The 17,201-nt window shown below is 45.2% G+C and overlaps 1 protein-coding gene across 1 annotated transcript in view; it reads right to left on the minus strand.

The window, feature by feature from the left end:
- Positions 1–485: 485 nt before the first annotated feature.
- The window catches only part of KCNQ4 (potassium voltage-gated channel subfamily Q member 4), an 899,641-nt gene continuing 882,925 nt past the window's right edge, over positions 486–17,201 (minus strand). The window contains exons 12-14 of the mRNA XM_069622544.1: positions 6,255–6,386; positions 5,648–5,786; positions 486–2,900 (exon numbers count right to left, since the gene is read on the minus strand). Coding sequence (XP_069478645.1) covers positions 2,682–2,900; positions 5,648–5,786; positions 6,255–6,386 — 490 coding nt within the window. The 3' untranslated portion in view covers positions 486–2,681. The remainder of the gene's footprint in view (positions 2,901–5,647; positions 5,787–6,254; positions 6,387–17,201) is intronic.

Here is a 17,201-nt window from a genome sequence, read left to right on the forward strand (position 1 = left end):
CCTAGTCCCACAGAGAACAGGAACACACTCTACACAGCTTCTCTCCTCGAGCTCAGCGCCTTTCTCCGAGTTCCATCTTGAGGTCAGAGATTGTGAGTGACCCAACAGATAAGTAATGGCGCTTAGCAAGTTGTTACTTCCTGTCAATTTGTCTTCATTCGTCATGTCTTGCCTGTCCAGGTGATTACAATGCCCTGGTCCAGTGTTTAAGTCAGGGTGGGACCGTCTCATTTCTGTAGCTGCCACCAGATGCGACTGGTTTCGTTTAGTTGCCATTTTCTGCCATTTTGATTTCGGTGGCTGCCTTTTCCTGTCAGTCGGGTTTCTGTGTCTATGTCTTCCATTATGACCAGAGGGGGTTATGTCATTCCTGAATTCACTGATTATCACTACCTGGGAGTCTACTGTCACTTGTAGTCAAACAGATTCCAGTGAAGTCTCTTCCTGCAATTCTGATATCAGGAGCTGTCACTTCTTTGCCTCCGATGTCAGCAATCATGCCTCTTCCACTTCATTGCTCAGTGGTGATGTCACTTCCTGCTAATCTGACAGCCATTTTGGTAAATTCCAATCTATGCCATATCATTTACGGGTCAATGGAAGACAGAGTTTTCTGTGACACATGGCACTTGGTCTGTGGAAACTTCTAGATTGTGGGGTGAGTGGGTGCATCCCTGGGTACGCGTAGTTTCACTGCCACAGGCAAGGCTCCCTGAGAAGCTGATTGGATTACAAAACATTCTGGAGCTCGCCCCAGGTCTGAGCACTAGAAGGCTCGCGCAGTATCAGAAGCAGAAATGGCCATCAGGAAATGGGACATTTGTTGCATGCCGGATACCTCAGGAAAGCCATAAAGACGATGACAGGGTCAATCACAGGTGTGGAGAGTGCAGTCAATTATTTGGATGATTTAAAAGGATTCATTTGGATTGGTCTCCAAAAAGAAAAACAATTCTTATTCATTCATTCCCGAGGGAAAAACCAAGAACAGCCAATGATAGGGATTTCAGGAAAGTGGAGACCTCATTAATAGGCCGACTTGCGGAAGAAGGAACCTGAGTAGTTCACAGGGCACGACTCTCATTTTGGGACCTTGTGGGGACAGACACATAACATGAGCTGTACATTGTGGACTGCTCCTTAAATAGAACCCTACAGGGTAGCAGGAGAAGCTGTGTTAAGAAGTTACTCTCTTTCCTCTGATCACGAGCCGTGCTCTGGGATTTTGGAAATTTATACAGAAAGGAAAATTTGATCTTTGCAAGACAAGAATATTAAATCTTACTCAATTTAATTCTCACACCCACCATGGCTCCAGTGATTGTTTCTAAGTGTGATCCTTTCGGAGGAGCAGTTGCTTTCAATTGTATTGTCCACACTTCCCTCTGTAAGCCTTCTTCCCTCACCTCTTCCTCCCCCACTCTCCTAACCTTCCACCCTCCTGTCCACAGACCACCTTGAGGTTTGAAACATGGATGATGTATGTACACACAGACAGAGACAGGAGGCTACCTGCTTGTTATGGCGCGCCTCACACCTACAAAAAACACATTCATGTATGTTGAAATGCCCCTTGGTTTTGCTTTGGGGGTAAAACTTGCATAGCTAAGGATCTCAGCTCTAGTTCCCCTGCGCCCCCAACTCACACTGGGTACAGAGCTTATGGCTGCGACTGAGTGCATAGTGCAGAGGACGGTACATGTACTTTGGGGGGAAGAGAGGTCACTGACATTCCTCCCTCTGCGGTACATTCTGTTTCACCCATCTCCCCCCAATAACCGTCAATGTTTGTGCTATAACATTCCCACCACAGGCTTCCAGATATGCCAATTGCTGGTTGCAGACCAGCACGTGCACCTGCCCGCAGGACATAGAAAAAGCAAGCAGACAGAGAGAGACATTCCACAATTCTCTCACACCTATCCCCTGTTTCGTGCAAAAAAAGAGGCCTTCTCGTGCACAAAAGCCACGGAGATGAACTTGCATCGGCAGAGTCTCTGACACTCTAGAACAAAAGAGTTAACTTGTCTATTTTTTTAGGCACTTTCAAAAGGGCTGTCGACAGAGTGGATTGGGCCGTGTGCAGAGTTTCTCTTTACGTCCTGTATTTTCAAGTACTGGCTTTGAATGCTCTGCCATGCCATTCCCATAGAGAGCAAAGTGTGTGCACTCTGCACATTGTGCAGATATCTTTGTTCACGTGGCTACCACACATATGTTCTATTTGCCTTCCTTTAACGTAGCCAAGTCTTGGTTTGCATGCCACCCAATTCTTCTGCATGCGATTGGAGGCTTTGGAAACAATTCCTATGGATTTTCTTGGCATCTGCTTAGATGTCCCCTCTGCCCCCGGTAATTGATGGAAGACCGTTTCTTATACAGAAGCCCTGAAACCTCAAGGAATTTTTATGGGCAAGTTCCTTTACCCAAGGCCACCAATGTTCCAGTGCACAAACTAGAGTTTGTGTAGGTTCCTCTTAACGTTTTGTGGGCATCCAAGGATATTGCTGTCTTCTGAACAATTGCACATTCCACCCATTGTTTCTGCCAGGCTGATGTGCGGAGTCCTTCCACACCGGAGATGGGGGTCAGAGGTTGGCGAGGGTGCAGGACTGCTACCAGCTAGCAGATTTGAGTCATTTCAAGTGTCTCTCATTCATCTCTGCCCTGAGCTGGACACCTCAGTCCATGTTCGCACTAGTAGAACGGGAGAAGTTCAAGGTCTGAGCTGACATTGAGATGTCTGCATGGTCTACAGGGCTGTGGTAGTCCGATGTAAGGTCTTGGTCGATCAGTGGTATCTGCAGGGTTGCCAGGGTGAAGGAGCTGACGGATCCCTTCCTCAAGACCTGGGAGTAGAAGCCGAGTAAAATGTCCAACTTCTGTTCTATGGACTGGACCTGCAGGGAGAACAATGGGAAACCTTTGACTAAAATGTGCAGGCCTCCATATCCTTCACTTGCTTAGAGAATATGTCCACATCTGCGATAATAATCATATAATGTCTACCATGCATAAGCAGCAGTGAGACTCCCTATACAAATCCCACCTTGTTAGCCCCCCACCCACCATTAAACATTGTGAGGTATACAATAACATTAAAATTGATCATGCAGACATCAGCTTCTTTTGATGTTGGAACCTACTGAATTCCTTACTAAGACCAAATCATAAACACCTCTTTATGAGACATCTGTCTTATTCAGAGCAGCCTTTAAAGAAACAAGGACAAATGCGCTGGTCCTAAGAAGGTTCAGGTGAAGGATTAGACGTAAGCAAGCTCAAACTCCTTGCTGCATGTATCTTTGAGTCTTGGATATCATCTAAGCAGGCTGAATGCATTTAGGCATTCAATTTGTTTGGAAAGCCAAGAGAAGTAGGTGCATGGTGACATTATTGGTGTTAGCTAATACAAACATGCACAAAGACATTCTAAGGGAACAGAAAGAGGCAGGGCTGTTAGGCGACTACTTCCTTGTCATGGAAGATCGTAGATGCTACTCTGAGTCCGTATGCATTCAGTTTACATTGCGCAGTGCGGCTACTAATAATATCAGTGTTCCCACTATAATTGTGTGTTACAATGGCAGCTAACAGGCAGTCAAAAGTAAGCGCTGTCTGGCCCAGAGGACGCTTATAACCAAGGAATAGAGTTGAGTCTTGAGACAAGGGTTGGCTGATGGACGACATAACCTGGATAGAGGAGGCAGGATGGGGAGGTTAAACTAGGGTCTTGGTTAGGGTGATGTAGGGCATAGCCTAGACAGAAGAGGCGACTCTTTGGACAAGGATATCTTGATGAAAGAGATAACCTGGATAGGGGGAGGCAGGTAGAAGAGGCGACTCTGCGGACCTGGGTAGAGTGGAGGAGATTATCTGGATGGGTGTCTTGGGTAGGGTGATGTAGGATATAAATAAATTGTGTTTTTGGGATTGGTTCGGGGTACAACTTCTTCTGTTGGCGACCCTATTTTTAATCCATTGGGACGTGTCGCATCGCTGTGGAGATCGGTGGAGGAACCAGTACCCCTGCCTCCTTGGTTACTGGAGTAAAAGGAGGTTCACCACACATTGACTGCCCAACACAAGATCCAATTTTGATTTCAAATTGTTTATATTTGTAAGTGGATCAAAAAACCAATTTGTGTAAGTGATGTGCCCTCTGTTTGTTAACACGTGTTTCGGCCACTCAAGAGCCTTTTTCAAAACAAAACGATTCAGGCAAATATATCATGTCCATGTTCCAGTGTGCATTCAAATGAGTCCTGGGATAATCCCTTCCTATTCAGAGCAAATCAGTCCTCGCATTGGCAGTGCAGTATAATAGTGGCCGAAACATGTGTTAACAAACTTTTTCTGATGTAGGATATAAATTGGACTTCAAGAGGTGACTCTTGGACAAGGATATCTTGATGAAAGAGATAACCTGGCTAGGGGGAGGCAGGTAGAAGAGGCGACTCTATGGACCTGGGTAGGGTGGAGGAGATAAACTGTATAGGTGTCTTGGGTAGGGGTGTTGTAGGATATAACCTGGACTTCAAGAGGTGACTGATATTATGAGAGCAGATGGGGGCGTGCATATATTCACAGCATCAATGCAGAAGAAAGCAAACTTTGCGGGACTGGAAAAATAATCACCAACATTTGTCCAAACATCATAATTACACCGCAGTGACACAAGTCTCTCACCAGTATTTAAAAACTGACAGATATTTACTACAGAGCCCAAGCCTCAGAGTGACAGACTTTATGCTAAGACTGAGAACTAATCAACTGCCCCTGCTTACACTCCAAGGGACTGGGTTGGGCCTTCTGTTGGAAAAGAGATTATGCCCACTAAGTTTACTTCCCTGCCACCCAGAATCAGCAACACATGTGCTAACTGAATGGAGATCGTTGGGCCCTGCATATATGAGCATACTGGGAAATAATGTTAATAATTATGACACTATTAATGCCGAGGCCTGTTGGATCTACTGTCTAAATTGTGAGTTGGAGTCACTTCATTTTGCTCTGTATTCTGTATGGCACCAGATGAAAGAAAGACTAGATAGCTTGAGTAATAATGAGAGTAATAGTATAGAACTGGGGGGACCAAAGCATGTGTAAGTGGAAGAGTAGGGAGACGTGCCGATATCCTTGTATTACATGTTTTAATGTGGGTAAATAAGCTTTAATACGTTCTGATGTGGTTGTTGTGTTTAGATATAGTTTTTAAGGAAGTGAATGTGATGACGACGACGATGAAATATGTAGATCCTATTTTCTTTGTTTTAGGTGAAATGTTTTTATGAAATGGGTGACAAGATGATTTTATTCAATTGCTGAGTAATTTCATGGATAAATCACGCACCGGGTTTTGGATAGTGTCGATTATATATATGTTGAATGAATTATGATTATTAATTGTTAAAAGATGTGTTTTTGTTAAAGTTCTTTTAGAACTGAAAACAAATACAAATAAATAAAGTATATTGAGAAGCAGAGCATAATTTGGGTGGGCATCGGTGGAGAAAACCTAGAGACGAGGGATATTAGTGTTGAATGCCTGCAAAAGGGCTGTGACCAAGAGAAGGAATGCAGAGGAGTGTTGGTGTCTTGCCAGCCGCTAAGGGTTTGATTGTTCCTCTCATGACCCGATACTCACTTGCTTCTCCACCTTCACTACTCGTCCCATCATGCTGAGCTCATCGGCTGGATCCATCTCCACAGAGGGGGCCTTTTCACCCTTCTCGCGTGACTTCTTATCAATCGCTATTGGTCCCCTTCCAATGATCTGGTCCACACTGCAATAGAAGATGAGAGAAGGCTTACTGTGATGGGGTGTGTGTTTTACAATACTTCATAATAAGAGTGCATGGTGCTTGAATGCTTTGTCTCAGGAGGATAGCTCAGGGGCAACGCGCTCGCCTTGGAAGCAAGACGACGCGGAGCAACACAGGTTCGATCGCCGGTTCCGCGCTTAGAAACCTCTGGGTATTAAGTGCGTTATAAATAACCTATCACAATGATACTGATGGTATTATTGTCAGAAAGCTTAAAGGCTGTCCCAGTCCAAGTAGGAATGAAAAGGCCAGGAACAATCTTACTACTCCGACAATGCATGCAGTGCCCTCTGGTGTTGTAATGAGAGCCCTGCAGTTGGCACCAGAGCTCGAAGTAGTGTTGATTGTTCCTACCCAGTTCTAGGGGCACATTCTAAGAGTGCCCCCTGAATAGCCCCCTGCTCCCACACCCCGAGGCTGCTCACTCACCGGCACTGCAAGCTTTTGATGCGCCCCAGCATATCCAGGTGTCCAGCGGAGTACTGTTCAATTACGTCCTTTACGTCGTACGGCCGCAAGGTCTCCTTAAACTTCCTCTTTGCCACCAAGAACTTCAGGATCCTGCCAACAGAGAAGACGTCTTGACAAAAGGCGGTGGAATCATGGATAGGGCATGGAATGGAGGGCAGAACATGAGAATTTGTCAGCAAATGTAGGGCCTTCGGGCTGCTACTGCTAAAGACCAGGCTGGATGTTAGTGAAGCAGCTACCACTGTTGGGGCACATGCATGGCACCCTTGCTGTACAGGACTAATGTGCATGTGCACCCAGGGCATCAGTTCTGAAGGTGCTGTTCTAAATGTGCAGTTGGGATATTGTGCTACAGCTGCTACTGTACATGTGTATGCAGTCCATCTCTGTTGCACCGGCTACTGCACAAACCAGTTACTAAAGCTGCACCGGCTACTGCACAGGCCAGTCACTGAAGCTGCACCGGCTACTGCACAGGCCAGTCACTGAAGCTGCACCGGCTACTGCACAGGCCAGTCACTGAAGTTTCACCTGCTACTGCACAGGCCAGTCACGGAAGCTGCACGTGTTACTGCAAAGGCCAGTCACTGAAGCTGAACCTTTTACTCCACATGACCGAGCTTGGATCTCCCTTCACTGTAAATAATGTAAACACTTGTTTTCACCCCTACAAAGAGTAGTTGTGGTATTAGATTGCATGCAAAGTAGTCTCAGAAAGTGTTCTCCTGCCATTTTTGGTGGTCTCATGGAGCTTCAGTCTGGAAAAAAGAGGGACAGTGGCAGGTTTAGTGTGGTCGATGGAGAAGCAGGTGAGACCTCTGCTGTGGATGACTATAGGCTGGAGTTATTCTAGTTCTCTGTGTCAGTAGAATTTACAAGGTCTGTGATTGTGTTGTCTGGTTGTATGTGTTATCAGAAGGCGAGAACCCAAGATTAATCAGTAGCCACAAGTGGGACAATGGGAGAAACTCTTATCAGGTAGGGGTTTGGAAGTGCATGATACCTCTGTTCCAAAAACACACAATTATGATAAACTAACAACCTGGTGGCAGGATAATCTAGAAATATAAGACAAACCTATTTTGTTGTGGAAGTTAGTAGTGTACTGTGAGGGTGTAGATGGAAAAGATTGACACAGTGGTGGCATGTTTCTTGCTATAAACATTTAATTAAAGTTAAATAATGTTTGGGAAAATGCCTTCTGGTTCCTAATAATAGGAAGGGGTTGCCTGTCTTTAAATAATAGTCTAAGAAGTCTGTCAGAATGTGAAACAAATCAAGTACACCATTATGTCAAAAAACAATTTCAAAGCCTAACAGTAAAAACTCAATCTAAGTTGCAATGGAATCTCCTTCTTCAGATCAATGGCCAGTTCTTCTCCAGTCCATAAAATAAAGTTCCAAAAAGATGGACAATCTTGTCCCCCGAGGCTGTCGAATTATCACACTGCAAAGAGAGGGCTTCCTTTCTCTTGGCTTTCCGCTATGTGCACAAAGAACACCCAAAGATTTACTTCCCTTTCCCTTGGTTGCCCCATTTTTCCAATGAATATTTATTTTCTCTGAAGTCGTTCTCTGCTACTCAAATGTCAAGGACTATGTGTACCTTCCCCTTGTTTTGTTCAGTCTCTCCCCAGCAATATTCCCTCTACTTATATTTTTAAAAATGGGGAATTTTTCGGCTATCGTGCGCAAATTGTTTTCGATGTGCTCAACTGACCAACGAGATAAGTCACTTTGTGAGCGTGTGTAGTTAGTGAGCGATCATCCCTGGAGAATGTGGAAGGGAATTTCCCTCCCCAACATATCATTGTAAAAACTAAAACGTGCATCGCACAGCACTTTCTGCAAAGATATAGGTTAAAAAAGCAAATTGTATCTGATTATCAACTGCTCATCAACCAGTCCAAGACTCCAAGATCTGCCACCGTACCTAGCCAAATTATTGATGTGCAGAGAAAAATAAAATGTGTATGTACCAAAAAAGCAGTGTATGCTCAGTATAAACAAAAGGCTTTAGTTGTGCCTAGTCATGTGTTGGCACTGCACAGAGTCAATGCAGAAAGTGTTTTATGCCATTGGAAAAACATACTCATGTGTATGACAAAAATAAAATCACTTGTCATAAATGATGTGGCTGGCTGGCAAATAATTCAGAAAGGATACATGTTCAGACAGAATAATGGCAACTAAAACGTACATGACAGAAAACATGCCAATAAGAGAGTTCACGTGCCGAGGGTCAGGACAACATGCCTCTCTTCATGTGTGTAATGATGCTGATTGCATCAGCATAACTGCACCACGTTATGATAATCAGAATTCCTGTGCCTCTGCTTCCTCTGCCACATTGCATTGTCCTGTGAACAGAGCTGAGACAACACTTCTACAGAGCGGCCTTACAGCTAAGGGGCATAGACACCACCTATTTCACTCCCTAGGAAGAGGAAAATGTGCCCAACAAAAACTGACGACAACGAACATACAGGATCCTGCCATCTGCGTGTACCCACAATGCTGCAGATATTAGTTTGAATCAGTGACCAGCAGAGCTGTGGCATAGAAAGGAAATCTAATAAAATCACTGCCTGATTTCAAGAGGGATTTTAAGGAGAAACAACATCTTTTAAATAAGAATAACATATTTTTATTGGCAAAGCTAATTACTTTTTTACTTCCTGAAAAATCATTTGAATCCAGGTAGGCAGGAACATATTTTCAGAACCATGCTTGTAGCCCTGACATAGGAAGTGAAATGACAGGGCACATAATACAGCTTTTGGTTTTTCCCCCCGTTACTTACCCCAGTCTAAACAAAATTAAACAAGAACCTTACTGAGATTTCCTATGGAGCCTTGTTGTAGTAAATCACATATATTTGCCTTTTAAGTTACGTAAGGACGCAGGAGAAGGGCTCTGACACAAAGGTGGCAGGTTTGGGGCTAAATACTTTTATTGAATAATAAATGCAAGAGAAACCTCATCTTTCCCTATGCCCAAAAGGGGTTTCCCTGCTCCAACTAAATATCTGATGTGACTGACAGGATGTCTGTTACAGTAAAAGTCTCCACTGTCCTGTGTCAAGAAAACCCTACTTCTGTCCATTACACTATACACTAAAGAATAAAGCAGTACTGTTCTGGTCCCAGGAGAATGCCTCTCTTCTCCTGGATTATGGTCAAAGTTCCACCCGGGGGGTTGGGGAGGGGGGTTCTCCTTCCCCCGGTCACAAAGATCCAAATAATACTTTCTCGGTGGGCCAGGAGAATGCCTCCCTTCTCCTGGCATTTGGTCTCAATCTCAAATTGGCCCCGGGAAATGAGTCCCTTCCCCAGTCCTGTTGGACCTTCGTCCCGGTCCACTTTACCAAGAGAATGACTCCTTTCTCCTGGCAATCATAAAACAGTATTTTACATTAAGGGGGAATAGCTCCATTCTCCAGCTCTTCTCTTCACTAGGTTTTGCACCTATAACACCCAACTCTCTGCAACCCTGGCTTCTCTTCATCCTAGATTGGGCCCAATTTAGTTCACTTCCCTGACAAGTACTGCCACGAGGCACCAGGCAAAGTCCATACCCATCGTCCCTTGCAAATCAAGTAAATTATATTGCAATGTAGCTCTCCACTTATAGGCTAATGTAAGCAATGCCCAAGTAGGAGATGCCGAGCATGACATTTGCCAACTCAAAATCTTTAGAGGGTAAATTAATATTTATAATGCGTTAACTTGCAAGGGACTGATTCAAAATGCTTGTGCGACAAATGTACAAAGATTAGGAAGCATCCGATGAGATTACCCATCCATTTAGCTTACCTACTTAAGTCTGTAGCCAATATTTCAGCTGACAATTGGGTTACATAGTGGGGGGTGAAGCTTTTGCTGAGGCACAACGAGTCACAGAAATTCTTAGGATTGGACGGTATTCATATTACAAACATAAAACCAGTGGATGTAGGTACAGGGCTGGTAACCAATCAGAGAGCCAAGGCAGGCAGAGTCAGGGCTGTCTGGTAATATCTAGATGTGGCCTGGGGTGGAAGTTAGTCATAAAGTGTATGTGGGGTAGAGTCAAGTACAAGAGTCACGGGTGGGCGGGAGGTTATTTGATTAATGTATGCAGGTATACCCTAGGCAAAGTAGTATAATGTAAATAGGCTTCAACAGAATATAAGGACTAGTTAGAATATAGAATAATTTAGCTTCATTAAGAGAGAAAGCAAAGGTCAGGTAACTGCTGTGGTGTGTGCCTTATTCATTCGTGTTATTAATTCTTGAGAAGGTTGGACTTATCTGTGTGTGTTGCTAAAACTCTTCTGAATTGCACATGCGCACAACTTAGAGGGAGCATTGTCCCCAATGAACCTGGCATTATCTTCTCCCAGGTATGGTGACTAGGAACATGATTCTCAGCACTATTCTCAAGGGTAATGGTTTTTCTTCCCCTTTCTTTCGTCTTTTTCTCACAGCCAATCCAGTGCACTATCCTGCCAGATTCTGGGATTGTGCAGATGAATCCTGTTTTCAGTCTTCATGTGTCTGTGCCAGTACTCCACTCACCCTTTTCATGATGCTTCACTTGTGGGTTTTGTTTTCTGTAGGCTTTCTAAGGTCACAGCCAACCTGGTTCATTAGACTGTCTGGTACTGTGACTATGAAGATTGGCTTGGATGCAATCCTCATATGGGTACGAATCTCAGACTCGCTTCCTCTGTATTTTTGGTTCAGCAAGACTCTTCCTTCTTCTGTCAGGGTCCTAGGCCCTGTATTCAGTATCCTTCCCTTCTTTCTAATTTCTACTACTGCTTCTTAGGGCCCACGCATCCACTGACAACCACCATACCTTGAATCTTGGTCCACGATGGCTGTGGGTCTTCGTCAATGCCAGCGGTCTGCTGGGGGCTCGATCTGCCTTTGCCATTGCCTGGCTTTCCGCTGTGGTTCAGTGAAGGCATGTTCTGCTCTGGGGACGTGGCTTTGCTTCATCACGTCTCCCAGCACCTGGGCACACCAGGAGCTTTGGCTTCATGGCTTGGAGAGTGGTCCCTCCACTGAGGGCCAGCTCCTCTCTGTCTAGCTCCCTTCTCAGTGTCCCGGCCAGCCTGGGTCCCGAACTTCATGGCACCTCACTTGCGATGTCAGTTCCTCCAGGGTGGACTTGACTCTGTGTCATGTCCCTCTTCTGTTTTTATACAAAGTGATATTTTCAATGGTCCATAACGACTAGACCGCCCTGTTGGGACTTGCGCGGGCATCACTGTTGCTCCGTGCCTCTTTTTTTATCACAAATGAGTTGTCGTAAGAGTCATATGGGTAGTCCCTACTCTACCTTGTCCTAGTACTGAGCAGAGAGGTGTAAAGGTCTACTTTACACAAGTATATGGATTTGTATGGAACTACAGGACTATGGGGAGGGCAGGAAGTTGATGAAGGTGGGATAGGGTCATGACTATACTATGTATCTCCTGAGCTGTCATCCCTCATCCCACCAGGGTTATCCCTCCCCATATGATCCTCCCACTGTGCACGACCCCGAGGGAGATTATTGGACTGTGGCTGCACCGCCCTGGCCACAAGAGAAGGGCTCTCCCCCATGGGAGAAGGGATGACATCCTCAGATGTGTCACTGCACCTAATTATTTGTAAGAAGGTCTCACCTGTGTCCACTCAGACAACTATCTGAATTTCAGGCACATGTCTGTATTGCATTCCTGTGAATGGAACAAAAGGCAGGATGCATGCCTCTGTTGACTCATTGAGAGAAAGGAAAACACCTCCTTTGCCAGGCCTAGGATCTCCCTGTTGGAGACGTACTGTAAGACTGGCTTCAAAGAGCCAAACCCATAACAAATGCCTATGCCACAACACGGGTCGGCACACCTAAGACACTTTGAACGTAGAGGCTGAGAAAGGGGGGGAGTTAGTACAGCTAGGGAGCACGAATGGGTTTGAGGAAGGGTTCTTCCATCTTACTTTTCAGTGGGATTTTCTCTCCTTCCAGTCCCTCTCACTTCCTTTGGAACACGCACTCTTGGTTTGAAATCATAACGCAACTGTCATTTGGCAAAATCACAGTGTTTGGACCCTCTAAATCGGGATTCCTTTTTTTAAATACCCTGTGACCATGCCCCTATAACATAGAGGGTCTCCCACTCCTTCTTTAACTCACTTTTGGAACTTCAATAATATCAAAAAGGACCTCTTTTGTGAGAGTGACCTTTCCAGAGCCCTCAGCCTTCAAGTTGAAGATGAGGTGCTTCCAGGCAGAGGGAAGCTCTGCTCCCTACACACTCCCGGGGCACATTGGGAGGGACCTTTTTCTGAGGACCAAGGCCTACCACTCTGCTTGTAAACCTCCCTAGGCCGGGAGAGTAGGGACTAAAATGACTCGCCTTGTCTTGGAGCTCCTTGTAGTGGGTCTCGCAGCATATTTAGAGCCAGAAAAACCAGTATCCCTGTTTTCGTAATTCAAACTGATTTGAGCCATCTTCGAACAAATGGGACCCACCAGTACTGCCTTTGACACTCACTCAAACTTAGAATCGCTGCTATTGCACCTTCAAATTGGCTCACCAGCACATTCCACCACCAAGCAGACTATGGGGGTCATTCCGAGGTTGGAGGTAAGGGATTACCGGCGCCTGTAATGGTGCCTATGCCGGTAATCCCTTACCTCCGTATTCCGAGTTCCCTTTGCGGGTCCCACTTTACCTCCTGCTTTTAGCAGGAGTAAATTACGGGACCCGCAAAGTGACCTTGGAGTAAATTACGGCACCGTAATTTACGGTGCCGTAATTTACTCCTTCCCCATTTCCATTGAGCCCTATGGGGCTGAAATGGGAATGGGGAAGGGCAAAAGGTGAATGGGGAATATCCGGTCCCTCCAACCCTGGAATGGACCGGAAATTACTCCATTCACCATGGAGGAGTCGGAGCGGTATTGGAGGCAACCATGGAGTAATTTACTCCATGGTTGCCTCCAACGTCGGAATGACCCCCTATGTCACCAGTTTGGCTCAAACAACCAGCTTCCAGCTACTGATGACTTTGCACAACCATTGCTCGAACCTCATATTGAACCATCTGGATCATAGATTCAAGAGGTCAAACCTTGACTCTTAGGCAGTGTGTAACTCTTCAATTACTATTTATTTATTTATTTAATTAATGTGATACAGTCTATTTAATAAACTTTACACATATTGATAGCTAAACACATATATACAAAATATGCTTCAAACAAACAAAATAGAAGCAATATAGCAATATGATAAAGAATAAGCCATTTACAAATATAAAACCAATCTAAAAGCTCAAGTAGCCAGGGCAGGAGCAGTGACTATTTTAGGGTACGAGTACTAATTTCAAATCTGAATATCCAATATTTCTTCTATCCTAGTCCAGATGTTGAAGAGAGCTAACATCACTCGCATACTCTCAGAATTCATGCAGGGATGCCAGAATAATGACGTTCCGATTGATGCCAGATTATGGGAGAACTTCCCAATGTGACATTGGATTACATTGATCATAGTACCACATTCTGTCAAAACATGTCTTGCGGACTCTAAAACATTGCTTCCTTTACACAACCGACAAGTGCGTTGTTCCACTGGCAACTGCAGTCTTCTGCCCGTGACCAACAAGATAGGGAGTTGGTCCAGCCTTAATAGAAGAATAAATCGTCGCAGTTTTTTAGAAGGGCAGAGATTGAGATACCCTTGTGGTTGCATGAATGAGTACAACCTGTATTGTACAAATGCGTAGCTTTTCAACGAGCTAAGGTGAGCGAAATTCTCTAACTAATCCCACATTTCTACCTGCTTGTCAAGTGCATATTGCACTTGCTTAGAATATGGCCCTTCTCGCCAGGTCCAACCAATTACCAATGTCATGAACAGAGATGATCTTCGAACTGACCTTAGTGGGCCAAACCAAACCACACCCCTCAAACGCGTCCTTCGAACTGCACTGAGCACCTGCTTCTAACTGACTTGATGCCAGTCTGCCGCTTGGACTAATATGACTCGCTGCACCCAAGCCTGGTTCGGCCTGCATCTACAGCACCTCAAAGCCTGTTTTGACACTGTCAAACCACGGAATATTGGAATCACGTACATTTAAGTGAACAGGTCCCTCAAAGTACCCAGTCCCCTTGGTCCACCTTTTGGTACCCTAGAGAATGGTTGATTCCTTTTCCCCTCAAGACATATACTTTTGGAAACATTGTTGCATTTCTTGTCTGTTTGCCTTCTTGACAAAGTATCCAGATTGCTCCTACTTTCCTGTTGTGCATCCTTTGTCTTATTATGCAGGGCTGGGTTTTTTATGTTGTTTTTAATAGATAGTTGAATGATTGATTTGCTTAATTAAAGTGTATATATTGTTATTGAAACTTGATTGGACATTCCTTTATGTCGGAATTTTTTTATTTTTGCTGTTTGAGTTGCTGCTTTCTCACTTTCACCCCCATTCTGACAGTATAGCCTTCCCGCGGCCAACGTCACCACAAAAGGCAACAGTGACGTATCTCTTGGCTCTGGTTGTTTTATCTTTTTGATTGGGGTCACTGTTTTTTTGTAGAAGTATGGGGCCTACGATGTCAGTTTAGCCACTACTCATCCATGTACTCCTGTGGGGCAGAAATCATTTTGTTAGACAGTCTCATTTCCTCTCAAAGGTTGGAATCCAGATTGCTGGTCATAGAGCGCGCCTTTTCTTTTCATGGAATGCCAGGAGTTGGGAAAATTCATTTTCTTCTCCTGGCATTTAACCCATTATGGCATGATGGCAATGGTGCAGCAGTTGGGCGGGACTGAAGGGTCGTCTGATGATTTCTTGAGAAGAGGTGGGTTTTCTATCTCCTTTGGGAAGGCACTCTTGGGTAAGAAGTTGCTAGTTAGGGAGGTCAGAGTAGGGGTCAAGGAAGCAATATTGATTGTAATGGTTTGTTCCAGTCACAGGAGAACATGCTCAGTTGCACTCTTCATTTGAGTGTCTTCATATTGTGAGTAGGGGAGAAAGGGTGGACGAAGTTAGGGGCTAGGGGTGGGCTTAAAGATGATAGGGGAGGGGAAGAAGCAGAGAGTTTGGCTTAGAAGGCATTAGTGGATTGGAACAGCCAAAGCTTCTTGGTGAATGAAGTGGGCTATCTGCAAAGGAGTGGGAGACTATGGATGTGGGGGGGGGGAGCCCGCCACAATCACACTCCTCGAATATCCTGAATACATAGGCAGATGTGTGGACCACCAAGTCAATATGACTTTGCAAGAAGGCTTTTACCTTCTAACACGCTAGTCTTCAGCGTGACATTTCAGTTTCTCATCGTTGGATTTCTCTTCACACCAGCACCACTCAAGTGATCTGTTCATTATTTTCACCATGGCCAGGTGAGAGTCGCAGCAGTTATAGTATCGGAGCAGGATTTGGGGTCAGGGGGAAGGGGGTTACTTTTTCTTTTCCTTGTCCATAGGAGCCATGAAATCCAGGCTGTTGGAGAGGGAAACATAGCATCTGGCGAGTAGGCCACCTGGGGCAGAGAACAAGGAGTCCTGGGATGAAGGTGGAAGCAAAGACGGAGGTGGGTGCCTTCATCTGACATAAACTGCAATACATTAGGCAAGGCTGGCAGCCACCAAGCATTGTAACCAACGCTGGAGGATGTCCTGGTGGTTTTTCTAAATCGAGTAAACAATGCCATAGAAAACGGTAGGAACATGTGGGCGGGGGATGATAATGATTTGATGCCTCTGGGGTCTTCTGGGACCCTTGCTTCCTGTATCATCACAGAAGAAGGCAAAGACAGGACCATCGAGGAGAACCCATGGTCTTAGAGCTCCCGCTACCCCACTCTCGATGTCCTTCAAACTGTATCCTTATATTCGTCATTCTAATTGAGATCATATTGTTGTACCCCAAAATATATATCCAAGTGGATTTACTGCCACTCTGAACTACCTAAAGACCCCCCTGTGCCATTTGACAGGATGGTGGCAAGGTTTCTCCTTAACTTCTAGTGACTTGATTGACGAGGGTCCAGGTCCCAACATCTGCAAGGGGAGCTCCGCCAGGGCGTAATGTGCAATATTCCAGGACAGGTGAGCGGGGAAAGAAACGGGCATTTCAAATTATTGGACGGTTTAAGGATGTACCCGTTTTAGTTTGTGAATTGCCATTGCAAAGGATTTTATTGTAATGTGATATATGTGTGAAAAGTAGTTTTACTAAGCCACACTAAAATAAAAATAAAAAATAAAAAACATTATTGGAAATGTCTTCTAAATAAATTGTGGCGTGTTGGGTTATGTGGAATACATGTGAATATTTGCTTTATCATTTATCTATCGGAACCCATTGCGAGCTCATTATATGTTCTCGGTATATGCATGCAGGACACCCATTCGGTATCACATCTATTCAAGGCACCATATAGCTGGTGCTGCGGCAGAGTGTCAGTGTAGGATCTCGGTTGTGCACAGACGTGGTGCTGCAGGGATATGGCGTGTGCAGCATATCCGTTATTCAGATGCTACTCTGCATATTCAGACAAGGCGGTGCTCTGCAATTGCTACTATGCATGCCCACACAGGCATCGTGACTGCACCTGCTACTGAGCATGCTGGGCTTCTGTGCTACAGCTGCTCCTGCGCATGCCCACACAGGCATCGTGACTGCACCTGCTACTGAGCATGCTGGGCTTCTGTGCTACAGCTGCTCCTGCGCATGCCCACACAGGCATCGTGACTGCACCTGCTACTGAGCATGCTGGGCTTCTGTGCTACAGCTGCTCCTGCGCATGCCCACACAGGCATCGTGACTGCACCTACTACTGAGCATGCTGGGCTTCTGTGCTACAGCTGCTCCTGCGCATGCCCACACAGGCATCGTGACTGCACCTGCTACTGAG

This window comes from Ambystoma mexicanum, chromosome 11 (genome assembly GCF_040938575.1).
Source record: "Ambystoma mexicanum isolate Mex_15411 chromosome 11, UKY_AmexF1_1, whole genome shotgun sequence".
NCBI classification, from domain to species: Eukaryota; Metazoa; Chordata; class Amphibia; order Caudata; family Ambystomatidae; genus Ambystoma; species Ambystoma mexicanum.